The sequence below is a fragment of the Oncorhynchus masou genome, chromosome 24 (assembly GCF_036934945.1).
Source record: "Oncorhynchus masou masou isolate Uvic2021 chromosome 24, UVic_Omas_1.1, whole genome shotgun sequence".
In the NCBI taxonomy this organism is placed as follows: Eukaryota; Metazoa; Chordata; class Actinopteri; order Salmoniformes; family Salmonidae; genus Oncorhynchus; species Oncorhynchus masou.
In genome coordinates, this window is record NC_088235.1 from 77,514,561 (window position 1) to 77,542,526 (window position 27,966).

General features: G+C 42.5%; 2 protein-coding genes across 5 annotated transcripts; one reads left to right on the top strand and one right to left on the bottom strand.

Annotated features, from left to right (window-relative positions):
- Positions 1–24,217, top strand: LOC135512710 (tropomyosin alpha-4 chain). Of its 4 annotated transcripts, none has more exons than XM_064935014.1 (9): positions 1–364; positions 4,351–4,476; positions 18,561–18,694; positions 19,040–19,157; positions 19,326–19,396; positions 19,694–19,769; positions 20,463–20,525; positions 20,638–20,707; positions 21,986–22,943. In XM_064935014.1, exons 1-9 carry the CDS (start codon positions 251–253, stop codon positions 22,066–22,068), a joined length of 855 nt encoding a protein of 284 aa, XP_064791086.1. In that variant the 5' UTR covers positions 1–250; the 3' UTR covers positions 22,069–22,943. The 4 variants fall into 4 exon arrangements, with proteins under 4 accessions (XP_064791086.1, XP_064791084.1, XP_064791088.1 ...); XM_064935012.1 differs by having other exon boundaries at positions 8–364; positions 22,858–24,217; XM_064935016.1 differs by lacking the exons at positions 1–364; positions 4,351–4,476 and adding an exon at positions 8,033–8,553.
- LOC135512714 (small ribosomal subunit protein eS27-like) lies at positions 24,218–27,911 on the bottom strand. Its single transcript, XM_064935022.1, has 4 exons — positions 27,758–27,911; positions 26,966–27,074; positions 24,695–24,805; positions 24,218–24,573 (listed from the first exon to the last, which is right to left on the bottom strand). Exons 1-4 carry the CDS (start codon positions 27,761–27,763, stop codon positions 24,545–24,547), a joined length of 255 nt encoding a protein of 84 aa, XP_064791094.1. The 5' UTR covers positions 27,764–27,911; the 3' UTR covers positions 24,218–24,544.
- Positions 27,912–27,966: the final 55 nt, after the last annotated feature.

Sequence of the window (27,966 nt, forward strand, 5' to 3'; positions counted from 1 at the left end):
CTAGGCTTGAGTCTGCATCCCTCTGTGCTGCGCGTGCTCCCTCGCTCTCTCTCACTCCCTCGCTCTCCCTCGCTCTCCCTCGTTTCTACCTCTGTTTGTCTCTCTATCCCTCTGACTCTTGTGGACGCAGGTTCCAGTGGAGGTTGCTCCAGTACTGAACAGGACAGACTCTGTCTCAAACTACAGGGGTGACATCTCAACTTTCTTAGCTGCATTTCTCATCTCAGTGAGCACACTCTAACCAAGCACCATGGAGGCCATCAAGAAGAAGATGCAGATGCTGAAGCTGGACAAGGAGAACGCCATCGACCGCGCAGAGCAGGCCGAGACCGATAAGAAGGCAGCGGAGGACAAGTGCAAACAGGTGAGTTCAGTATGATGGAGAGAAGGATACATGCTGATGGATCTATGGACCATACACTAGACACAGTAAAATTGCACAAAAAAAAGGGTTCCAAAAGGTTCTGTGCCTGTCCTCATATGAGACCCCATTTTTAGTTCCAGGTAGAACTCTTTTGGGTTCCATGTAAAAAGGTTTTTACACGGAAGCCGAAAGGGTTCTACCTGGAACCAAAGGGGTTCTGCAAAGGGTTCTCCTACGGGGACAGCCGAAAAACCCTTTTATGTTGTACGGAGTTGGAGGATGATGATGCTCAAACTCAAGCCATGTACAGGCTCTGATGTTATGTCTCATACTGCCCAGACTCTGGAAGCCAACCTCAGCATTTAATCCATACCAGACATATTTCTGAGGAAATGAGGCGTAAACACATCACATCATTATGTTTGATTAAAGTATGGACCTAAATCAAAGATTGACATTGTTAGCAATTTATTGTTAGTGAATTTTAAAAGAAGATGTAAGACCAAGTCAATCGAAGTTGATGAAAATGTATGAAATAATCCCATTTTATGAAGCAAAATGAAAGCATATTGAAGATGATGCTTCATGGAGTGAGAGTGTACAGTATGCCTACAATGGTTTGAGCTGACAGAGCAAAGCCTGGTTTGAAAGTGTGAATGTCGGCATAAATCAACAAACGACTCATGGACGCTATGAAACCTGAGGACACTGACCTCTGAGGCAGGTTTCCTTCCCAACAGCCCACAGCAGCCTTGGGAGGGAAAGAGGACAGGATGACATCTCCTTCACTGGACCACACACATTACCACTTGGACTTGACAAGAGGAATAAAACAGAGCTACAGTTGAAGTCGGAAGTTTACATACACTTAGGTTGTCATTAAAACTTGTTTTTCAACCACTCCAAAAATTTCTTGTTAACAAACTCTAGTTTTGGCAAGTCGGTTAGGACATCTACTTTGTGCGCGACACAAGTAATTTTTCCAACAATTTTTTACAGACAGATTATTTAATCTGTATCACAATTCCAGTGGGTCAGATGTTTACATACACTAAGTTGACTGTGCCTTTAAACAGCTTGGAAAAGTCCAGAAAATGATGTCATAGCTTTAGAAGCTTCTGATAGGCTAATTGACATTATTTGAGTCAATTGGAGGTGTACCTGTGGATGTATTTCAAGGACTACCTTCAAACGTAGTGCCTCTTTGCTTGATATCATTGGAAAATCAGAAGAAATCAGCCAAGACCTCAGAAAAAAATTGTAGACGTCCACAGGTCTGGTTCATCCTTGGGAGCAATTTCCAAATGCCTGAAGGTACCACGTCCATCTGTACAAACAATAGTACGCAAGCATAAACACTATGGGATCATGCAGCCGTCATACTGCTCAGGAAGGAGACGCGTTCTGTCTCCTAGAGATTAACATACTTTGGTGCAAAAAGCGCAAATCAATCCCAGAAGAACGGCAAAGGACCTTGTGAAGATGCTGGAGGAAACAGGTACAAAAGTATCTATATCCACAGTAAAACAAGTCCTATATTGACATAACCTGAAAGGCAGCTCAGCAAGGAAGAAGCCACTGCTCCAAAACCGCCATAAAACAGCCAGACTACGGTTTGCACCTGCACATGGGGACAAAGATCGTACTTTTTGGAGAAATGTCCTCTGGTCTGATGAAACAAAAATATAACTGTTTGGTCATAGTGACCATCGTTACGTTTGGAGGAAAAAGGGGGAGGCTTGCAAGCCAAAGAACACCATCCCAAACGTGAAGCACGGGGGTGTCAGCATCATGTTATGGGGGTGCTTTGCTGCAGGAGGGACTGGTGCACTTCACAAAATAGTTGGCATCATGAGGATGGAAAATTCCGTGGATATATTGAAGCAACATCTCAAGACATCAGTCAGGAAGTTAAAGCTTTGTCACAAATGGGTCTTCCAAATGGACAATGACCCCAAGCACACGTCTAAAGTTGTGACAAAATGGCTTAAGGACAACAAAGTCAAGGTATTGGAGTGGCCATCACAAAGCCCTGAACTCAATCCCATAGAAAATGTATGAGCAGAACTGAAAAAGCATGTGTGAGCAAGGAAGCCTACAAACATCAGTCAGTTACACCAACTCTGTCGGCAGGAATGGGCCAAAATTCACCCAACTTATTGTTTGGAAGCTTGTGGAAGGCTACCCGAAACGTTTGACCGAGGGTTAAACAATTTAAAGGTAATTTTACCAAATACTAATTGAGTGTATGTAAACTTCTGACCGACTGGGAATGTGATGAAATAAATAAAAGCTGAAGTAAATCATTCTCTCTACTATTATTCTGACGTTTCACATTCTTAAAATAAAGTGGTGATCCTAACTGACCTATGACAGATAATTTTTACTAGGATTAAATGTATTAGGCTAAGGTCTATGTAAACTCCCGAATTCAACTGTACATCAGCTGCTGCCAATATAACCCATCAGTTTAGCTGTCGTTTGCATCCAACAGAATTCAGCACATCATATAAAGATTTGTATTTCTATTATTATTTGTATTATATTCAGTGTTGTTGGGAAGGGCCGTAAGTAAGCATTTCACTGTTAGTCTACACCTGTTGTTTACGACACATGTGACAATAACATTTGATTTGATTCATGGTGATCTGAGTACTAAAGTGATGCCAACTAAAAAAAAGGACAAATAGGGGCTGAATGCAGCATTACTGGGATATGTCTTGATTGACGGTCTGTTTTCAGCAAGGCTCGCCCCAAAATCAAGATACCAACAATCCCAACCTCTACAGCCACGGAGACCCAGGTGCCAAAGCCTATTCACACTGGAAATAGAGCTTTGTGATGGGGCTCTGGCTGGGGTCCACTAGTAGACCAAGGGCATCTGTATGGTCGTCCATCCAAATGCCTGACAGGTGTCTCCACCTGGATAGCAGCTGTATTTTTAGACAGAGGAGAGATAAGCTGTGTGGAATCCAGTGGGGATATCAGGAGGCTGTGCATGCCAATGCTCTTGTTATTACTGACTAAAAATAAACTCAGCTTTCAACACCCCGAAGGAAGTCATCATGCACTTCATAGACTTATCATCTCATCACTGTTACTTTGAGTAGATTATCAATCCATCAGCAGAATTGTTATAATTTTAAAGGCATTCATCTTCCTCTGTAACATTTTCCCATCGCATGATAGAGGGGTGTAATAATGGTACCCATGCGGGTGTCTGCTAAATAGGTCCCTGAATAACAAGATGGATTGGTCCTGTAAAGTTCACTGAACACAAACATCTAACAAAGTCATTTATTAAATTGAACCTTTATTTAACTTGGCAAGTCAGTTAAGAACAAATTGTTATTTACAATGACGGCCTACGCTGGGCCAATAGTGCACCACCCTATAGGACTCCCAATCACAGCTGGTTGTGATACAGCCTGGATTCAAACCAGGGTGTCTGTAGTGACACCTCTAGCAGTGAGATGCAGTGCCTTAGATCGCTGCGCCACTCGGGAGCCCTGGTAAATGAAAACACACACCCTTTTATTTGCGGCTCTGGGGAATTTGATGTAGCTAGATGTGTAGCTGAAACACAATGCTGTGCAAAGAATACACACTCCTGCCCATACCAACATATTTTCTTATAGAAAGTGAAAAATCTTTCCAATTCAACCACTTAAATGGATTTTATTCATTCATAAAAGAGGATATACAAAAACGATACGACATAAAGGAAACATGATACTAAAAACCTTGAGTTGACCTCAAACCATAAAAGCCTGGAGGAATTTGAAGAATTCTTCAAGAGACTTTGTTGTTTAACTTTGATAGGGCTGTAATTTAAGAAGAGTAAAATAAGTTATTATAATACTGAAAGAAGAAAAGACGCCAAAATAAAATGTGTGAGAAGGAGAGGGAGGGAGGGAGAGAGAAAGAGGGGTGGGGGTGAGTTAACTGTGTGTACTTTTAACTAACAAACACCTGTCCTGCTCTAGCTGGAAGACGAGTTGCTGAGCCTGCAGAAGAATTTGAAGGGGACTGAAGATGAGTTGGACAAATACTCTGAGGCCCTCAAAGATGCCCAGGAGAAACTGGAACAGTCTGAGAAGACCGCCGCAGACGTGAGTAGGCACCAAAGCCCCTGGGTAGAGCCCCTATAACATGCCCACTGGGTAGTGATTGGAGGGAGGGGACTAGGAGTAGGTTGGAGGTATGGGTTAAGTATGTTTGGGGCACACCTGAGCCAATACCCTCATTAACCAAGCCACAGGCCCCCCAGTTTCTGTCATATGTTTAGTTTTGTAAAATGTAGAAACTAAGAATAACGGCTAAGAGTTACGGGCTAATATTGCTTATTTGGGGAACGGTAATGTAATGTAATAGTCATTCTATAACACAGGTTCTCTGTTATGAACAGTCCCTATTACCAAGGCTTTATTATTTAGTTAGATAATTGTTACAGTATTGAGCATTAGTGGAATGGCTCCCTTCTGTTGGGACTGAGCCATCACCCAGTCCCTTCGCTATCACTAAGGGCTCGAATACACCAATAGAGTTTGCCTACCGAGAGTACTTGCGAATCGAGCGGAGACCAATTGTGCATGTAGAATCACAGAATCGGCAGTCAGACGTCAACAGCATGGTGAGCGATCGGTAGGCGGAAGGGAGATCCACATTCCTGTGCAACGTGTGTGTGACCCTTAAGAGGCATTAACACCAAAACCAAATATGAACACTGTTGTACCAGCACAGATCATTATTTTGAATGGGAATATCCATTCTACAGATTCTAGTTCTATAGCTGGCCCGTTGCCCCAGTGCCAGTGCCAGCTGTGAGTGTGCTTTGATCAGGCCTATCTGCTGGGGAGGAGATCAGAGAGTGTGTTCACATTCCTGTGCACCCAGTCCTGAAAGATGAGCTCACTAACACCCCATACACACTCACACTCAGTCGATCTGTTCCACCTAAACACAGTAGCACTGGTTAACAGACAGTAAAGCTGATAAACCCTGCATAGTGATTATTGCATGGCTGGTCAGCTGCTGTAAAGGGGGTATCCCTACACCTTCTCTGACTATACTGCACTGTCCAGCTGTACTTACAGGCTTAGGCTTCATTTCAAAGTTTCATACAGAATTAAGGGTGTATTTGTCATACTTAGCCACAATCTTATTTTAATCTATAGCCATTCAAATATACAAAATGTACAGATTTCCATCAGAAGATTTTGACACAAGCAGCTGTCAGAGAGGACGACACTGTCTGTTTTGCCTGTGGCTAAATTATGTTATCCTGCTTTTGTCCTCAGATATTATCACTCACACCAAACACAGCAGGCCTGGTGCCTGGGATCTGCAAGCAGACAGACAGAACGAATTACCATAAATATTTATACAATAAACAATATAAGCTAACCAACATAATGATTAACATCAGGATTTTGGGGAGGGGGAAGCTGATCCTAGATCAGTGCCTAGGGGGAACTCCAACCTGAAGCGTGTGGTATGTCCTACACTCTTAGAAAAATAGGTGCTATCTAGAGCCTAAAAGGGGTTCCTCGGCTGTCTCCATAGGAGAACCCTTTAAAGAACCCTTTTGGGTTCCAGGTAGAACCATTTTGGGTTCCATGTAGAACCCTTTCCACAGAGATTTCTATATGGAACCGAAAAAGGTTCTAACTGGGTCCCAAAATGGTTCTACGGGGAACCAAAAAGGGTTCTCCTATGGGACAGTCGAAGAACCCTGTTGGAACACTTTTTCTAAGAGTGTAGGTCTGTGTCTTTGGGGCATGCTACATTATGAGGGAGTGGGCTGTAGTGAATAGGGGGCTGGTGGTAGTTCATTGCAGGCCTGTTACTGATAAGGGCTGTGGAGCAGCAGGGGAGAGCAGGCTCCAATAGCTGAGTAGCAGTCCCAGAATGTCAGGAATGCAGCTAAAGCAAACAGAAAGGCCCACACAGTCCTGTGTCTAATGAAATCAATGCTCCAAGCTTTTCTGGTGGGCAAATCACACTGGCATTTACAGAGCTGGAGTTGTATCGACCACATTTCCACAACAGACACTCACTCAAGACACCATAAATCAAAACCTGCTTATTCTATCTGCTGGTTGGAGTATATACAGACAACTGAATCATAAGTATTGCTTTGTGTATTGGCACCCACTCACATATGAGATATTTAACAATAAAGTTACAGTAGCCAATACAAATAGACATCTCCAGAACTACACTAACACACCACAACATACAGTAGCGTGTTGTCAGGAAAACAACCTCTCACGCAACGTCAACAAAACAAAGGAGATGATCGTGGACTTCAGGAAACAGCACAGGTGGTATCCCCCCATCCACATTCGAGGGGACAGTAGTGGAGAAGGTGGAAACTTTTAAGTTCCTCGGCGTACATATCACTGACAAACTGAAATGGCCCACCCACACAGATAGTGTGGTGAAGAAGACGCAACAGCGCCTCTTCAACCTCAGGAGGCTGAGGAAATGTGGCTTGTCACCTAATACCCTCACAAACCTTTACAGATGCACAATTGAAAGCATCCTGTCGGGCTGTATCACTGCCTGGTACAGCAACTGCTTCCTCCTCAACCGCAAGGCTCTCCAGAGGGTGGTGCAGTCTGCACAACGTATCACCGGGGGCGAACTACCTGCCCTCCAGGACACCTACAGCACCCGATGTCACAGGAAGGTCAAAAGATCATCAAGGACAACAACCACCCGAGCCACTGCCTGTTCACCTCGTTACCATCCAGAACGCGAGGTCAGTGCAGGTGCATCAAAGCTGGGATCGAGAGACTAAAAAACAGCTTTTATCTCAAGGCCATCAGACTGTTAAACAGCCATCACTAGCACAGAGAGGCTGCTGCCTACATACAGACTTGATTAATTGGCCACTTTAATAAATGGATCACTGGTCGATTTAAATAATTCCACTTGAATAATGTTTACATATCTTACAATACTCATCTCATACATATATACTGTATTTTATACCATCTATTGCATCTTGCGTATGCCGCTTGGTCATCGCTCATCCATATATTTATATGTACATATTCTTATTCCATCCCTTTAGATTTGTGTGTATTTGGTAGTTGTTGTGGAATGTTAGATTACTTTTTGGATATTACTGCACTCTCGGAACTAGAAGCACAAGCATTTTGCTACACTCACATTAACATCTGCTAACCATGTATATGTGACCAATTCAATTGGATAAAAATCTAACACTTTGGACTTTGATCTGGACAACTGCTGATAAAACCTGGATTTTTTGGTACACTGTAACATATACTATATAGCATCATAAGAATTAAGTGTTCAGTTTAATCTCTTTAAGGTCAAGTATCTTTTCCCTGTCAGAGAGGGGAGCTATTTTTTCAGCAGTTAAAAGTGTTACATTTAGTCTTATGTTTGCTGTACTGGATTTCCCCTGTAACGTGACTCCTTGTTCTTTTGTGACTGAACTGAAGCCCTGAATTTGAAGAACATTCGTTGAACAACTGTTGACTTACATACGGCTTTATAGGCTATGCTCTGTATTGATGTCTCATCATTTAAGCTGTTCATTGAAAGTTCCCTTCGCCTACACCCCCCTCAAGCATCACGCAACCAGGACCGGCACGCCCTGCCTACCCTGGAACCGTGACCTCATCTGAATCACACTTCTCTGGGTTGGAGGAGTGCACATTAACTTTCCTCATCACTCCTGCCATTTTATCTGGCTTTCAAAACTGGAACGCTGCGCTTCGCTAATGCGTTCATCCATATTACATTCCAAATTAGATATTTTAATACTTTTGTTAAGCCATTCTTAGGCTGAAGCTGAACTAAAGAAACATTTCGGGAAACACCTGGATAGCCTACTGCTTTGGTTTATACAGCTTTAATTTTTCCACTTGAGATTTCTATTCGGCTCTTTCGGGTCCATTCCAAAGACTTTGAATACTATTTGTAGCCTATATCCTGTTTCGAATAGACTAAAGCAGCTTTTACCACAATATTTTATTTTTCTATACCAAAAGTTTTCTTTTTAACCAAATAGTACGACAATGGCAGGTTTGAATTCTTTGGAAGCTGTGAAGAGAAAGATCCAGTGTTTGCAACAGCAAGCCGACGACGCAGAAGACCGGACCCAGGTTTTACAGCGAGAACTGGATGGGGAACGAGAACTTCGGGAGAAAGTGAGACAATAGAATATTTCCCTTTTCCCTCTCTCTGTCTATTCCCTTTGGAAACGTCTGTTACCTGTCCTTCCCCCCCTGACCAAGTCTGCCATGTTCACTACGACAGAACAGTGTTACGTTCAGTGATAGTGTGGTAAAGCCACGTTAATTAATTGATCTGCCGGTAGTGATGAAGACATACAATGCATGGCGTTGGTCTCCCCCCCCCCCCCAAAAAAAACAGGATAATCATTCTCAGAGGTGTTATAAAAGTAGGAATCATCCATCTTTGTCTTAGACAGTCCTCTTTTGACATATTTCATAGCATGAATATATGATCTTCTTCTCGTTTTGGACATTGTCACGTGTACTTTTCGTTATAAAGGGAGTACGCTGTAAGTAGGCTACTTCATTAGTATTACATCTTAATAAGGCCTAATTTTGGTTTGTACAAGTGCAATGCTACTAAGTGTTAGTAGCCTATAGGTAAACCAGGGTACTTCTGGAGGGCCAGTTCAAACTTAGCTGGATGGATTTCAAAAGTATTTCACACATGGTTCCTTTTTAAATGTGCCTAGGGGATCTGAATCACCAAACATAATATGATGATATTTCCAATATAAGTATTAAATGGCTTGTTGCATTATGCGATATTAGATTTTGACTGAGAGTGAATGAGGGAGGGAGAGAGAGAGATTGGCGAAAGAATGAGAGCGAGAAAGGGAGAGAGAGTTGTGGAGTTACTGCTCAGTAGTATGGGAGGCGGTCTTGACATGTTTTCTATGGTAAAATACTTGATTATGTATGTAGAGAGAGTATGTAGGCTACCATTTGCTAACTTGTAGGAGGCCCGGATGAGAGAATTAGAGAGAGAAAGCTCAGAGAGAAAGGCAGCAGAGGTGAGGTAATGAGAGGATCTGGCTAAAGGAAGTGTTTCCCCTTCATTTCAGAAGAATCTATTGCAGGGAGCAAAGAAAGAGAGATGTGAAATGGATGGAATTGTCCTCCATGAGAAGCCCAGGATGTCAATGTCCCAGACCACTGGCATCTTGGGAGTTGTTGTCAGCTATAGGCCTTGTGGGGAGGCAGCTTTCACTGATATATGGTGATAAACAAAGAAGAGAGGACCTCAAGGCTCACTGATGACAGAATACTGACTTATTATCATTGTACCATCTAAACGCTGTGACATATCTTTTCAATAACCAAAAATATTGTATTTTCAGCTGTTGTACAAAACCGAAAGTAGTACACGCACAAACGAAACATAAGAATGGGAATCCAAGAAAGAGTGCACCGCTTCCTAGACTTCCTTTCAATGAGAATGACAGATCTATAGCTCATAGTTCTATGTGAATTTGGTCAGGACGCTCAAAAAAGTTACATATTGCATCCCTTGAATTAACCCCAAGCCCCCAAACTGGTTGCGATTGAGACCTGCCATTCATTCACAGTTTACTCAGACACAGACTGTCTCAACATCATTTCAGTCATCTCAACTTCAAAGCATAAGAACACGTACCTCTTAAACTCAAGCTATTTGTCTGTGTTCAAGGATGAAAAGACTTGAAGTGGTTGACTGAGCACTTGTGTAGCAACCTTGTGGGAGTATGGGCCCATGTGTGAGTAATTGGCGCAGAGCAGGATGATTTCTTGGCACAACAAACCCTTTCATTGCAACACGGTGCACAAAAGAGGGAACATTGGTGTGTCTTTGAGGTAATGAATCCTCTTTTGAATAGTTAAAGCAGGGAGACTCTTTTGGCATCAAACAAATTCCTTGACGTTAATTTGGTGTGAAGTGGTATTCTTGTCGTTCAAGGCGTGACTTTACTTCACACAACACCCTCAGCTTTTGTTGAATCACCATTGAAAGATTCAATTAAGGAAAGTGTGTGGAGCAAAATGTGCACCGTTTACATTCTTCTAGATATTCAGTTCAACAGTTCTCACAGTTTAGTTTCGAGATTATTTGAGGTAAGATCTATTTTCCATTCATGTCGATGAGAAGGATGGTTGCCACCCACTGGGCACAGACACCAATTCACATCTATACCACGTTGATTAAACTTAATTTCTTTGAAATAATGTGGAAACAACGTTGATTCAACCAGTGTGTGGCCAGTGAGTAGATATAGCCCAGGCTCTGCTAACTCCATTCCCAGCCCAGCCAAGCCTCTTCCTGGAGGGAATACCTCTGGCTCGATATAGACCTTTTTGCGCCAAACCACAGATCTAGAATCAGATTACCCTACCCCCAGTCCTAGCCTTAACCATTAGATGGATGAAACAGTATCTGACCCAATATCAGTGGTTAGAGAAGCAGCTTCTCTACTCCCTGCCCCTGAGGAACATGCCCAGGATACTGCCTGTCTGCCAGCTCCACTCCAACACTTCCTGTGCTTCAGCCCAGATCAGCAGGAAGATAAGCAGATGCTGGACATTTCTCCCAGGCTTGGGCTCTATGATACAGACACATCCTGATGATGTGAAGGGTCAAGACAACCCAGTTGCTATTTGAAGTTGGCCACTGTTGCTGAAAGTATTTCTCACCTCTACTTTTTTCTCTTTGAAATACCTCCAACTAATCCCTTCTTATAAGAGTCTTGTTGTCTGTCCCTCTCACCAAGCTTTAAATTACATTTGTTTGCTTAGATCCGTATGATTTTGACAGCCACGTAAACATACAGCAGCCTACAGCGAATGCCAAATAGGCCTAGATCTGTTGACTGGCCTGTCTGGTAATTGGCTAGTGGTTTCCTGCCCCTAATAGCACCAGGATGAATTGCATGCTATGGAAAGAATTACTTCCTTGTTCCACTGGATTCTTTTTTTCTCTTTGGACTTTCTCTATGGGAATATCACGACTTTCCTAATTTAACTTCAACAGTCATGCATTTTGGCATTAATTGAAGTTCCACGGGGCACTCCCATGAGCATTCGAAGTACAGTATTTGAGGGAGTGGATCAGGGATGCAGTGGCGGGTAAACTTTTATGCCGTTTACGCACTTTTTCTGTTGTTGTTGTGAAATAGAGTTTACTCACCTTTTTATTTTGTTAATTATCATTTGCCCTGCTTCTTATTGTGTTCCCAGCGTTGATCAATACTCAGAACACGGATATTCTATATGGGGTCCCCTGAAATGTACATGGAGTCCACTGAGAGAGTCTGTAACCTTATCAAACTTGTGTCTCTTCAAATGGGTATAGAGTACATTTTAGAGTCAACTAAGGGCCTTTTACACTGGTGCACTTAAGCAGTTTACAATACAGAATTGCAGTGCTGCTCACACAAGATACTAATAACATGAACATGATTTTTTTTAAACACCACATTTCAATATAAATATCTCCACATCCTATTTTTCTTTACTTTTCCAGTGTCCAAATGTACTATTTTGGGAGGGATTATCTTATGTGCATTATGTGGAATTTCTACCACTGAAAATGACATTAGGCTTTTTCCCTATAGACATGCATGACAATTCAATCAAACAATACAGTTCTAAAAATGTAATATGTTTTGGTTCATATCGGTGGTTGTTCGTCTTATCTCGATCACCCACTGGAGTTTATTTTTTACCACTACATCGCTGGAGTGGATGTTGTCTTATACTTACTTACAGTGTTGACCAGGGGTCCCACTGGCTGCCATGCGTAGTGACAGGCCTAAGCTTGTCCACTGCTTTAGAGTTGTGGGAGGGGGTCACCATGATATATAGACCAGTAATTAGTTTTACTAGCGGAATGTTTACTTGACCTGATGGCACTTAACTCTCTGGTCTCTGCTGTCAGCAAGGCTCAAAGATTTAAGACCCAATTGAGCTCTTGCATCCTTATTTGCATGCATACCCACACTACTGTGGACCCTACTGAAGCTCAGGCCTTTGGTTTTACCCAGGTTCTAAGACTCATATACGAATCAGTGAGTCTCCACTATAAGGCTGGCTTAAGTCTGGATGAAGAATGGAGCAGGGTCTGAATGTGGCTGAAATAGGATGGAGTTGTCCACTATTGATTCAGCATCCTATTTGCATTGAAAAGGTGTGAAAAGGAGCTGCATTAGAAGCATGTGCCTGATGTTTAATAGCCTCTCTTTACATATCTCATTCTCCTCCTGACATGCCTGCTTATATGAGGCTGTCTTTGCATGTCAAGTCTCTGCTAACAGATGGGATCTCACCAGGACTGGATCAGCATATAACATAGCGCCTGCCTGGAACACTTCCATAGAAACCCAAGCCTTATGCTCTTCATTACCCCACCATCCTCAAATTAAGCAATTATTACATTCCTGATGTCTCACTTCCTTGTGCTGTAGCCCTCCTTCCCTCTCAATGCCTATGACTCAACAGGATGAGTGCAACAACAGGAATGTATTTCCTAGTGAATGGCATGTCTCACCTCCTTGGTCCTTTGTGGCTCAGTTCAAGTACCCCTCGCTGCGGCACATAGAACGGGGTGGGGTCGGCTGTGGGGCTGACCCCATCCACAACACATTGTTATTGGTGGAGGCGCATTCGCATTCCACCGCGTTCGAGACGTTTGTTCAGTAACACAACCTAGCCTGCGTGGTTATACGTCAGCCCGTCCATGCAGCTACTGATCAGCTAGCTTTCCACTCTAGCTCTAGCCAGCTGGATAGCATTATAACTATGTTTACAGAGTCAGTCACAACTGTCACATCACATGTTTACACAGTCTGTCACAATAAAAAACATTTGTTTCTAAAACATTTTGGGTAATAATTTTGGTTGCCTGTAAATATGTTTTTATGCATGTTTATGGTGCTATTCACTTTTCACACTTCGAAAATGTTTGTTTACTCCATTGCTATGGTCACCATTGGCCGTTGTCCTCTGTGTGTGTGCCCTAACCCTAACCTTAACGGTCATGTATAGTCAAAATCTATTTTTTTCTTCATGAAATTGGATGATATTTGGATGAAACCAGTTCAAAGTATGATGACCAAAGTATAACAAAGTACTGGTGCTTCTACAATGGTAAGGTTTGATCAGAAAGATACTGGTCTCTTCCCCCATATCAAACACTTGGATTCAGGATTCAGGATTATTACGGGGATGGGGGTTACTCTTATTTTAATACACCAATGGTAACATGATATTCTCTTACCTAATTTAAATAATTACAGCCTTGTGACCAACATTGGAGAAGGTGTGTTTTGCAGAGGGGTGTGGTTAATATAGCTGGATAGCTACTCAGCTGCTGCCATAATTTGACTGTAGGCTGTCAGGAAATATAATTAGAAGTTTACACTATTCATCTATGGCAAAGATACTTATATGTTTCCCATTTCATGTGTCTGGTGTTAGCTACTTAATGGCTAGCTAGGTCTTCAGCCACCATGGAACAAAAGGGAGGAGGGCTGTTCAAAACTCTGATGCAGTTGTCATGTCAACACATCCATCAGTGCTGCTGTGAACCGCATCACAAGAAATACGCCAAATTTCAATGTTGTTTCAGTTGCTTTGTGTTTCACCAAATTTGCTTGAGAGGATTTTAGTGCAACGCTGTTCACTGCATCCAAGTTTCTTGACATAGGCGTTTCAAATAGCTGTCAGTCAAGGCGAGCTCATGATTATAAGCCCCCCAAATCAGCCTCTTATTAAAAAAACTTCCAGGTCGTTAGAAAAATACATTTTTCTCAAAATTTGAGCATTTATATCCCCCCCCCAAAATATTCTAGGTGATATTTTAATCACCCAAAAGGCTATTTTACACGGAATCAGAATGACTGATCGGGACCTTTAACCCTTACCAGAACCATTTTACATTTCATCTTCAATAGGTCAGAGTCGGAAAGTCCAAAGGATTCTGGATAGCACGGACCAAGGCACTAGCCGCTTTGACAAGAGGGACAAGCACGTACCAGAGCCATGTATTTAGATTAATAAATGCATGCCTCTGGTGGGTACCAGGCATACCCAACCCCACTCATCGCTTGTATGTATGGAAAGAACTCTTAAGCAAAGATGGTTTAGTTTGAAAACTCTGGCATAAGTATGAATATGGTAGTAGTAGTCTTGGTCCTGGTTGAATAGCACAGAGCGTCTGCTCTTTTCATAAAGTATTGTCCTTTGCCTCCACAAATAAAAATGTGTGGTGTGCTGGTCTGGGCCCGCCCGGTTCCATGAGCCACAGCGGGTGGCAAGAGCGTGACGCTAGAGGCGCCAAGGTCTTGGGTTCGATTTCCGCTGGGGCCATCAATGCGAAAATGTATTTAGGCACTGTATAAGTCGCTTTGGCAAAAAGAAAGTGCGAAATTATATAGCCAATCCCTGTCGCCTATTGCTCGGAATTGACATAATTGTGGCCATTGAAAAGGCTCTGGTGTTGATATAAAGTATCTTGAAGTTATATTGGCAGCATAAAGAAAGCCAGTCGTGTGGCCAAAGAGAGGGAGATACCACTGTGTGCAGAGCGGGGGACAAAGGGAGTGATTCAGCGATTCAGCACTCCAGATGCTGGGCTGACAACATCAAGCTTATTCTAGTGAGCTGCGGGCGCTCATTGAGGATGCTGTGTCACTGTGTAATTAGTGTCAGTAGGGTGTCGTTGTGTCATCAGCTGCCAAGCTTCAAACAGCCTCCATATAACATAACACATTCAGCTGGTACTGCAGATGTATTGTTGCTACCGACCTGCAAGGAGTCTTTCCTGACCAATATAACTTAGGTAACTCAGTTTTTCCTGATCTGGCCATGGGATCAGAAAAAAACCTCCCGTTCCTAGTTATAGACTGTAACGTTAACTGAGGTTGCACGTTTCCCTGACCAGGAGACACTCCTGGCCCTAGCCCTAGCCATTCTGAACACATTATTGTTGACAGCTATATGAAGTGTCATCATGACGTAATATTAGACATGTCATGAATGTAGTCTGTTTTGTTTCTCACCAGACATTTCCTGTCGTCATTCGTAATAGGGGCGGCAGGTAGCCTAGTGGTTAGAGCGTTGGACTAGTAACCGGAAAGTTGCTAGATCAAATCCCAGAGCTGGCAAGATACAAATATGTCGTTCTACCCCCTGAATATGGAGGTTAACCCAATGTTCCTAGGCCGTCATTGTAAATAAGAATTTGTTTTTGACTGACTTGCCTGGTTAAAATTATAATAATAATTGAATCGGCTTAGTTTATGAGGAAGAACAAACAGAGCACGTCCTTGTAGCTTGGTATCTTTCCTTTTCCTGAATCCCAGATGGTTTAATTTAAGCATTGTTTTCTATGTGTGTCCTTGTGTGATTGTGTGCGCGCAAGTGTGCATGTAAGCAAGTATGTGTGTGTGTGTGTGCGCACGCGCAGGTCTGTGTGTGTATGTGTGTGCGAGTGTATGTGCGCGAGTGTGTGTGTGTGTGATTGCTCTCAAACATCTTCCTGGCACTACACCACAAACATTCTTGTGAGTATGTTTTACCATATAAGGCGTGCAGGCAGCTGGAGAATGCTGGGTGACTAAGGAAGGGGCATGGCTAGGGGAAGAGAGAAAGAGGGAGAGCGAACTCTCCTCTGACCCTGAACTGACAGAGAAAGAAAGAGGGGAAGGAGGAAGGAGAGGGTTGGCTTCCTCTTCCTTTTCTACCTTTCACCCCCTTGAAACTTATTCCACTTCCTTTCTCTCAAAAAGGGTCATTACATTTAGTCTAAAACGTTTAATGTGTAACAGGAATGTACTCATGTACTGTATATGGTGAACCTGTAAGCTGTTATGTCAGCTTATTGGAAATGTGTTGCATACTTTTCTTTGTGGTACTTTTCAAGTCTCCACCGAGTATTCATTAGTGACAATCCATAATGACATGGGCCTGGGCCATAGATAAGTGACTATGTAGCTGAACCTAACAACAACAAAATGCCTCTCCCATCCAACCCTGAGAGACTTCAGTTGTTGAATGCCAGTATCTACCATCATCATGCATCTCACAGAAGAATGCCTGGTTCCCTCCACATGGCTGAATGAATTACCTTCGGCAGCATGAAGGGACATACTGTCTCGATGGATAAGCATGTTTTAAAACCCACAGAGTTCTGTCTGAGGGAGATTCCCCTACATGTTAATCGAAGACATTTCACTGTACTTGTGCATGTGACATTACAAACGTAAAAACTTGAAAGTCTGATGTTAGATCGCCATTACCAACTAGTACCTCAACACTATTGCGCATTTGTTTTATGTGGTAAATCCCCTGGTAATCATGTTTCTATGATGCTGATATTTTGACTACAGCCGTTAAACTGTTCTGGAAGCTAGCTCTGTTGCTAACTGGCTGCCTGTCTGTATCTGGACCTGTTTTACAGCCGCATACCGACCTGCATACCTAACTGACCTGCGCTCATGAATAGAATGTTTGTTTATGGAGGAATTCTCCAGATAGACATTACTTCACCCAGGAAATAACAATCAGTTTTTCCGGCCTGGTTTTTATTTTCTTTCAAACTGTCTGACAGTTGATCTGATATCCATAAAATCCCATAAAGAAGTCAGGGAACAATATATTATCCACAATGGTTCATTTTGTGGTCAATTTATGCAACAGCATTCACTTTCTGGAAAATCGGTCATCGTCGCGTTGGATTCAATTGGCTTTTAGCTGGCTGGCTGTTGTTCCATCAACCTTCATTTAACAGACATTTCCTGCCCTCCTCCACTGTCTCTTTACAGGCTTCTGTTGTAACTAGGGAAAGACAGAGAGAGAGAGAGAGGGGGAGGATGGGTGGGGTGTCAGTCAGGCCTGAAAGAGAGGGAGAGATCAAGAGAAAGCAAAAGAGAGGCATAGAATGGAGAGTGCGGACTAACCACCAGTCCCTGAGCAGAGCAGGAAGCCATGTCTCTCTCCCACAGTCAGCCCTGAGCAGAGCAGGAAGCCATGTCTCTCTCCCACAGTCAGCCCTGAGCAGAGCAGATGCCATGTCTCTCTCCCACAGTCAGCCCTGAGCAGAGCAGGAAGCCATGTCTCTCTCCCACAGTCAGCCCAGAGCAGAGCAGGAAGCCATGTCTCTCTCCCACAGTCAGCCCAGAGCAGAGCAGGAAGCCATGTCTCTCTCCCACAGTCAGCCCAGAGCAGAGCAGGAAGCCATGTCTCTCTCCCACAGTCAGCCCAGAGCAGAGCAGGAAGCCATGTCTCTCTCCCACAGTCAGCCCAGAGCAGAGCAGGAAGCCATGTCTCTCCCACAGTCAGCCCAGAGCAGAGTAGGAAGCCATGTCTCTCTCCCACAGTCAGCCCAGAGCAGAGCAGGAAGCCATGTCTCTCCCACAGTCAGCCCAGAGCAGAGTAGGAAGCCATGTCTCTCTCCCACAGTCAGCCCAGAGCAGAGCAGGAAGCCATGTCTCTCTCCCACAGTCAGCCCAGAGCAGAAATATCCAGCCCATGAGAAAATGGAATGGAATGGCACTCACTCTGCACAAATAGCTCCTAATTACCCTTTTCCCCGGTGCTCTGTTAGCTCCCTCTCCAACTGGAAACCTCCCTCTCTGTGGCCCTTTTATTCCAGGCCCTAGCCCTAACGTGTGTTTTTCTGGCCTCTGAGACAGCATCTCTAGCAGGCAGGCCTCATGTTCAGTCCTCACACCCATGGTAACTACCTGACTGAAAGACTGACTGGCTGGAGATAGGACCAAGTGATAGAGGGCAGTGGAGGGCAGCTCCCTTTGTCAACACGCCTTGTAATTAGGAGGAGAGTAACTGCAGGTTATGTAAAATGGGTATGGTCATGGTCAGCAAGAGGCAGGCCTGCGGGTGCTGTACTGAACTGTGGGATAAGTAGTAGTAGGGCCTGAGTGAGTCGGAGTTTGCTGGAGAACTTCCATTGCACTGGTCTGGAGTCAGTTCGCTGGGAGGTGGATATGCTTATGGACTAAATAAATGTTTGCTTTTCTGTTTGCTTTCTACAACGCGGATTGTTTATCGAGTGAAGAGCAACCAATTTAGTACAACAGCGTTATGATGCAAGTGTGACCCTGATATCTGTCTAACCTTTGACCCCTCTTCCCCCTCTCTTCTCCCAGGCGGAGGGTGATGTGGCGGGTCTGAACCGCAGGATCCAGCTAGTGGAGGAGGAGTTGGACCGGGCCCAGGAGAGGCTGTCTACCGCGCTGCAGAAACTGGAGGAGGCAGAGAAGGCCGCAGATGAGAGCGAGAGGTCAGTACCAGCCAGCCACAGAACCTGATGGATTTCTAATCTTTCATTTGACAGCATATTTATATGCCCTATTTTCCTGCTAATTTGAGGCCTGTTGGATAGTACCAGGCACATGCAGCTTCCTTTGAAGGTTCTTTATTGTTATAAGGTTTGTTGCTATGTGCTTTGCTAGCAAATGACAAGCCCCTCCAATAGCGTAGTGAAAGCGCGCTATTTCCCAGACCGCCATCTTGATTGTGTAAAACGATTCAATGTGCCTCCGTGTTGGATGGGCTATCTAAATGACAGTAGAAATTGAGTGTGTCTTGGGTGTTGCTGACATCGCTGTGTGTCCTGTCCAATCAGAGGAATGAAGGTGATAGAGAACAGAGCCTCAAAGGATGAGGAGAAGATGGAGATCCAGGAGATGCAGCTGAAGGAGGCCAAGCACATCGCTGAGGAGGCCGACCGCAAATACGAGGAGGTGAGATGTCATATAGTCCCATAGAGATTGTCCTTTCTGCAGTTCTACAACAACCGTCTGTTCACCCATCCGTAGTGTTTTCATACTCTTCTCCCATTCACTCCTCTTCCTTTTCATATTCCTTTTGCTCTTACTGTTCACTCATACAGTTGGCTCTGTCTACCTTAGGTGGCCCGTAAGCTGGTGATCTTGGAGGGAGAGCTGGAGAGAGCTGAGGAGAGGGCAGAGGTCTCAGAACTGTAAGTGCAGCACAGTCCGCCTATTACGCTGGAATGACAAAGAGGAACTGGGGGTTAGGACCTCTGTGATGGGGTCTTTTATCCTCCTATTTAGAAATAGATGAGTCAAAGACTAAGGTTTGTAAGGAGTTTCATAACACTTTTTTAAAATTAACATTTAAAAAACAGTGTCTAGTTAAAAACGGGGATTTTCTGCCATAAGCTAAAATGGACATCAGTAACTTGAAGGTTTTTCCAGGCTTGTGTAGCTATTACGATGTCAAAGCAAAGTACTTTTCTTCCTTTCTCCCCCTGTAGTAAATGCAGTGACCTGGAGGAGGAGTTGAAAAATGTGACCAACAACCTCAAGTCTCTAGAAGCCTCGTCTGAGAAGGTCAGTGTGCATACTATTACATCATACAAGTAAATGCAGTCAACTGCTGATAAGTGAACGTTGGATAAGTACAAAGTGCGGTGTAGATCACCATTCAAAATACATGATTTGAACTTATTCTGGATATCTGCATGTTCAGGGTTAGTTCACCCACTTAAGGGCTGTCCCGAGCCTTTGTATCTATCAGGAGTTGACTCGCCGTGGCTGATGTGAAAGCAGAGTAGTTTAGAGTATAATCACTGCCTGCCACACTTTTACCTTCACAGACATCAGAGCAAAGACCCTGTTATCAACCGGGCAAACTGAACGTTGATTTCTTTATGATAATGTTGATGATGCATGACGGTGTAATAGTCCTAAACCAGCACAGATTTGTCTCTGCGTTCCGACCCAGCCGCTCTAGTGCCAGTCTCGCCACATGATTCCACCTTAGCCACTTAAGCAGTTGCCCTGTGCTGATTTAAATCAATGTCCTTCTCTTTGGCATCACAGCACAATGTGTTCCTTATACCAACACATAGCCAGTTTGATCACACCTGAAGAGTTGTGTTACAACTAAGCATGGTTGACACACAGTCCTGCAAGACCATCATTCTCTGTGCACTTTCATGCTAATATGTCTGCATCTGTCTTGGAAGATCAGGCATGTTCAAGAGTTAAGAGCTTGCCTGTAACAGACTTGTATTTTGACAGTACTCAGAAAAAGAGGACAAGTATGAGGAGGAGATCAAGGTTCTTAGTGACAAGCTGAAGGAGGTAAGCAACTGCTGGCATCTGATTCTTAATTCTTACAGTAGTAAACCAATTTGCTCCATGTCAAAGATGGCATCTTGTTCTGACGCCCTCCCACTCCCTCTGTGCCCCCCAGGCTGAGACTCGTGCAGAGTTTGCAGAGAGGACTGTGGCCAAACTGGAAAAGTCCATCGACGACCTGGAAGGTACGAGTGCTTTGTTTAAGAAACTGTTGCAAACTGCTCTATGGCAATATAGAAGAGAAAGTCAACTTATCTTATTGTAGAGCAACTAAGTTAGACATATTTCATGGCATGATATTAAACTATATTTTGAAAGAACCATTTTATCATTGTCTTTAGTAGCAACCCAGACCTGTAAACCTGGGTATCTCTAACAAGAATAACATACAGGGATTATAATTATTGTTAGGATAAACTTTTTGACTATTATGGATAGATTTGTACCTTTAATCTGTTCACTCTTTATGCAATGCACACTACAGAGAACCCCGGAAGAAGAATTATCACTGAATTACCACAGTGAATTATTGTAATGTTTGTTTATGTGTCAATTGATCACACAAGGGATGGGTTGCCAGTGGCGATTTGACACAAAAATAAAATGTCATTAATTTCATCCATACAGTAGTATATCAGACAAGAGAGGCCACAGTTTACCATATACATTTCTCCCAGTGAGACGTTCCAATTTATTACATTACTAAAGATGTCAAAGCTTGTTCAGGAATCCTCGGTGGATGTAGTTTCCTAGGTCAAGAGGTGTGGTTATTTAATCCTCTCCGTGAGCATAGAAACATCAATTTAATATACACAGTTCCATTTTGTGATAACGTTTCATGTTGACACTGTCCCAGCAAGGGTTTTGTCTTTCAACTAGCTGGAAATATTTCTCTGGAAGAAAATGGTACCTTGCCAAACGTATGGAAACTTCTCCGACAAGCTAATAAAACACACTGCTGTGGTCTCAAGTGTAAAGAAATATGTAGGCCACTTCTCCACTAACCAGCAAAACGCCGGCTTCCAAAGAGAACCACTTTTTGTGTCTGCTGTCTGCACAAAGGACAAAGTATGCTCAAATTCCTTTTAGATCAGCATATTTGGCCCTAAAGCCACATGGAATGGGTTTACCGGTATGAAGTACTTTGATGAAAACCTTTAAATGGGCTTAATTGCATAAGGTAGTCACCTCCTGCCCATAAAAAAAAGATTTGCAACAACATTTTTATTTTTAAATGCTCACAGGTAGACAAATATCTCTTATCTTTCTGGCATCTTCTGTTCTTAAATGTTTACACTGTATGAATTGTCTCTTCTGCAACCAGTGACCTGTCCTCTATTTCTCTTCCCTCTCTTTTTCTGCTATTTCTTTTCTCATTCCCTGTCCTCCACCTCTCTCTCTCTGCTACTGCTGCTTCCCTTGGGCCTTACCTGCACTACTTCCTGCTGCGCTTTGACCTCCAGATGAACTGTACGCTCAGAAGCTGAAGTACAAGGCAATCAGCGAGGAGCTGGACCATGCCCTCAATGACATGACCTCCTTGTAGATGTCTCTTCCTGTCTGTCTCATGCTGCCTCTAGGGTGTCTGTCCTCTCACCCTTCCCACTGTAGGCCTACTGTGTCCCAGGGTTCGCTTCCAGAAACACAGGCCGTTCTCCAGTTCTATGTGCCTTCTGTCCATCTCACTGTGCAAATTAAACTCATTAAAAGCCTAATCTTTCCTACGTCTAAACCAGCCTTTCTTCTTGAATTAAATGTTTCAATGTTTCAAAACAACTGTTTTAAGAAGGTGAGAATTTATGGAGTGACGTATGCATTCACGTTGAGTGTCCCTCACCTCTTTTGCATAAATGTCACACAACTGTATCTCTTGACTAACACACTCCTGGTTGTGGTTGCAGTTTAAGTATTTGAGGTGTGTTCACAGCAACGTGTTTTAAAACGTGTGCATTTTGCTTACAGCTCATAAGATCGGAAATGTCCAGTGGCTTTGTCTTTTAAGTTCAGTTCAAAAATTGCTTTCAATAGACTGTCACTGTACATAGTTGCGGCAGACTTTGCCATCATCCATGTTATGCATGCAAATCTGCCTTTTGTTTTGGGTAGGGTTCTTTAGTGTGGTTGGGGTTTGCATATGGAACAACTTAACATGACCACAGCAGTTATGTTAAACAGCTGTTGGACATACGGTATAAGAATCGCTTTGGCGTCAGTGTAGACTATTGTTTACCAAACCTAAGGAGAATGAATGAATATGAATCAACTTTATGATGCTCCTGTCCTGTGTGGTTTCATTCAATTATTCTTCAATATGTCATTCTTTTTTGTTTTCCAGAAAAATTAGCAGGTGCCAAAGAAGAGAACTTGGGGATGCATCAAGTCCTGGACCAAACACTGCAAGAGCTCAACAGCTTATAAAAATGATGAAGAAGATGGAAAGAATAAAAGTCTTGCAACATTCCATAAATATTCAATTTCATTCCACATTTCCAGCTGTAAAGTCTTATTCCCAGGGAAAGGGGATTAACTTAAATACTTGTACCCTTAATATTCTCTTCTCTTTTTAAGTCACAACTTTCTCTCTCTCTTTAAGAGAAATGCAATTCCAAATCACCAGCTTCCTCGAATCCCGTTTCTTATGTTTACAGCATTTTGTTTCATGGAACTTTGAGATTATAGACCAGCATTAAAATAAAATATGACCATATTTACAAACAGTCTTATATTCAGGCCAATTAGTAAAGAATAGAAAAAACAACAATTCATATCTGAAGTGTGCACTCCAAGAGCATGTTTTTGAAATAGGTCTTGTGACATGGTCTTCATTTTACATATGATTCATGAGCTCCACCTCGAGGTCTTATGTGAACAGTTTACAGGAATCAGCTTTACTGTCCATGCACCCATCGATATGGTCATATTTTATACATTCACAATGTGTGTGACCATATTCACAGGTTGGACTGTGCCTTTTCAGAATGAGCCAATATTCTACCTTTGGTGTGCTTGCGTGTGTTAACATGGTCGTTGAGACTAAAGGACGACTCAAGGAAAGTATGGTGAACATGTCTGTGGTGCTACTTGTGGTGGTAAAATACTATGACCGACAGTCAGGTGGAGGGTTTGCCAAAGCCAAACTCTAAATGTTTTTTGATGTGAAAAGAGCCTCATGCAAATTCTTTAAAGAACTGCATCCCATCCTCTGACTTAACCTATAATCTGTATGGTTTTAAAGTGCCACCATATGCTGACATGAAACTTGATAGCACCTCCTTTCCACTATCCCAGCTCTACATTTGACTGCCTGAGCCTTGGATGTAAAATCACATTCCTGGTATTAAATGTGGTGGTAGCATATGCAGTAAACGTTATGCCAAATAAGCACCACTGGAGCCTCAATCAAGGTAATACAACATGGATACTTATTGTATATAGTAGAATAATGTTAGTTATTGAGGAGATGTATTGCTCCAGTTTTTCACCACTTTCCGGCAGGGGAACTCTCGAAACCAAAGAATACACATACCAGAGAAGATGAACCCTCAAATGTTTTTTTATTGTTGTCTGTGAAGGTGATCATGGCTTCTCATCCTTGGCCCGTGAAAAAAAGCTTCTCATTTGACTTGAGTCTGTGTTGAAATGTTTCATTCACCTTTCCCTCTTTCAATCTAATAAATTTTTACAAAACAAAGTAACCTGGCTTAAGCGATTATTTATTTGATGATTTACTAAGAAAAATATACATTTCATACACATACAGAGGGAGACTATTTCAACTTATTATATCATATTATTCCTATTCAATATGAAAAGAAGACATAATATTGTAGCTGAAAAATTAATCTGCTTGTATTTTGCGTGAAATACATCACAATAAGATCAAAACACTGTCAATCAGCTCAGCTAAATATACCCATTCCAATCAACATAATGTAAGCTAAAATGAAGACTGAACAGTCAGAATCATTTATGGTCCACCTCCCACGATTATCAGAGTTGAAAGCTCACAACTGTAACCTCCCTCAGTGTTGCTTTCTTCTGAACGAGCAGCCTGGACAAAGGGGAGTTCATAGTCAGTAGACATTCAATAGAGCTCTGAACTGATATAGTGTGCGTCTATGCTACTATATATAGGTTCAGGCTTTTGAGCAATGTGTTGTACAACGTCTTACCCTCGGTGAGGCGACATTTACCCCCTCTGGGCTGGCACAGGACGAAGGAGCAGCCGCCACAGGGCACCACTCTCTGGGCATGACTGAACACTGTGGTGATCCTGTAGCAGCCTGGAATAAAACGGGGAAACAAAGATGTTTTTCTGTTCCCTTATATACGTTTTACTTATCTGTTATTTTACCAGGTAAGTTGACTTAGAACATATTCTCATTTACAGCAACAACCTGGAGAATAGTTACAGGGGAGAAGAGGGGGATGAATGAGCCAATTGTAAACTGGGGATTATTAGGTGACCGTGAATGGTTTGAGGGCCAGATTGGACATTTTAGCAAGGACACCGGTGTTAACACCCCTACTCTTACAATAAGTGCCATGGGATCTTTAATGACCTCAGATAGTCAGGACACCTGTTTAACATCCCATCCGAAAGACAGCACCCTACACAGGGCAGTGTCCCCAATCACTTCCCTGGGGCATTGGGATTTTTTTTTAGACCAGAGGAAAGAGTGCCTCCTACTGGCCCTCCAACACCACTTCCAGCAGCATCTGGTCTCCCATCCAGGGACTGACCAAGACCAACCCTGCTTAACTTCAGAAGCAAGCCAGCAGTGGTATGCAGGGTGGTATGCTGCTGAAAATGAAAACATTCATATGTTTTCATTAAAGTGATAGTTCGGGATTTTGGCAATGACACCCTTTATCCACCCCAGAGTCAGATGAGCTCATGGATACCATTTTTATGTACCTGCGTAGTTTGAAGGAAGCTGCTAACTAGTGTTAGTGCAATTGCTAACAAGCGTTAGCGCAATGACTGGCATGCTAGTTGTTCCTGTAGATTTTGTCATTACGCAACGCAAAAAGATACATAAAAATGGTATCCACAAGTTCATCTGACTCTGGGGAAGTAGCTAAAGGGCCTCATTGCCAAAATCCCAATATATCCCTTTAATAAGCCTTTGTAAATGCTTTATTTTCATGCTTCATTTATTTGTTTTAAATTATAATTATTTTAGATAATGTTATTAGAATAATAGTGTGAACACCATTTTATTTATTTTATTTTACCTTTATTTAACTAGGCAAGTCAGTTAAGAACAAATTCATATTTACAATGACGGCCTCGGAACAGTGGGTCAACTGCCTTGTACAGGGGCAGAATGACAGATTTGTATCATATCAGCTCGGGATTTTATCTAGCAACCTTTCGGTTACTGGCCCAACGTCTAACCACTAGGCCGCCCGCCGCCCTGTACATACATATGTACATACATACACATAGTTTATCAATGGAGTATGGTAAATAGTGATGGGGGGGGAAATAGTTACATATCATTATATTATTTTGCAAACATACAGTATCCATACTTTCACTCCAAGTAGAGGGCTGCGTGTCCTGACAGAGATCATTGTGGTGCATCGTAATTTTTCCATGCTGTGGGCAGGAGCGGCCAGTCAGACAGACAATTTTGGGATGAAAATTGTTTTTTTTTGGTTGCGCATATTATTTGGAAACGATTGTCTTTTTGCTTTGTATGCATTAGCCTGGGCCTACCTACTGTATTAAAAGCAACCTTTTGTCACATTATTCACACACTCAGAATTCACTGCCTCCAAGTTCAATGGCCTACCTCTCCTCTCCTAGTTGGGCTTGCAAGATCAAGTGTGCCTACAGTATGTGTGGTCTCAATTAAATAGAGTAGGCTGCCTACACATCGGCGGAAGAGAATCACTTGACAGTAATCTTTCCAAGGAAATTAACTTAAATATAGTTTACTACAGTGTCTGTAAATAAATATTGGTAATGGAAAGATGTGTCAGGCCCTCAACCAATGAGAGTCGAGGTACAATCAAACAATTAGATCCTCATTGAAAAGGTAAAGACTCAAGGCGCACACAGGCTATGGTGAGCAAGCGTTGTGCTTTTTCATTTTCTGTGCCAAAACTCCAGTATTGTTCAACCAATAGCTCGTTCCCCGTCTTCTTTCTATAGTGAGACAACATGTTTCCAACACATTTATTTCCATGACTAATCAAAAATAATTTTCTCATAGTCTCTCTGCAGCAGATATATAGTGAGCAATATTTGGACCATCAAATCACAATAAAATATCAGTATGGAAGTGCAATGCATATACAGAATCGTGAGAATTACAATGCATATCGTATCGGCACATATGTATTGTGATAATATCATATTGTGAGGTCCCTGGCAATTCCCAGCCCTAATGGTAAATCGCAAACTTGGGAAGTTGTACATCCTTAATACTCACCTGGGCATTTTACATCCATGAAGTAGGAGTTGGGACTCTGAACCAACCTCTTCTTCTTGTGTCTTTGCCTCTCAGCCACCAAAGTAGGGTGCATTAGGTCCTTAGCGAGCTGCAATACGGATTAATGTGTAAATATATGACTGTACAATTTATACATTAAGATCCATAGAAAGATATAAACACAGATTAGAAGGGAAATCATTGGTTATAATAACATTTGATATAACTGTATGGTTTTTATGTAAATAAGTCAAGGGCGCCCTCTCATGTCTGATACAAAAACTTCAGCAGAGCTATTTTTGAGGCATGCCCAGACATGTATCCCATTCCCGGGACAAACTCCACTATTTAATTTGTTTATGACATGTGGTGAAAAAGTAATCAATCGTCATATTTGAATAAAAGTACAATGAAAATTCTATACATCAAATTCCTTATATTAAGCAAACAGCACGATTTTTTAAACTTACGGACAGACAATAACACTCCAACACTCAGATAAAATTTACAAACAGTATGTGTTTAGTGAGTCCACCAGATAAGAGGCAGAAGGGATGACAAAACGTTATATTGATAGGTGCGTGAATTGGACCATATTGCTGTCCTGTCTGAGCATTCAAAATGTAACGAGTACTTTTGGGTATATATTTTTACTAAAGTACTTTACACCAATGAAAGCAAGGCATACAATAAATAATTAGGCCTATAGTATTTGACTGGCTATTCCAAAGGTGTAAACACGATAACGGTATATGTGGCTACTTCTCACATGAGCAATGAAAAAACACTTACCGACATTGCTTCTCTTGGTTATTGTTATTTCACTGGCACTGTACTTTGATAACAAGATTATCGCACGGCTTTCAGACTGTACACTGATATTGTTGTCGTGAATGTGAAGCTGAAAGTTGTAAAACTGTACAAAGGGTGAGATCATATAATGGGTGGGATCACATCTTAATGGGTGGGACATTGACTGCAAACGCACAATCAGCTGCCTT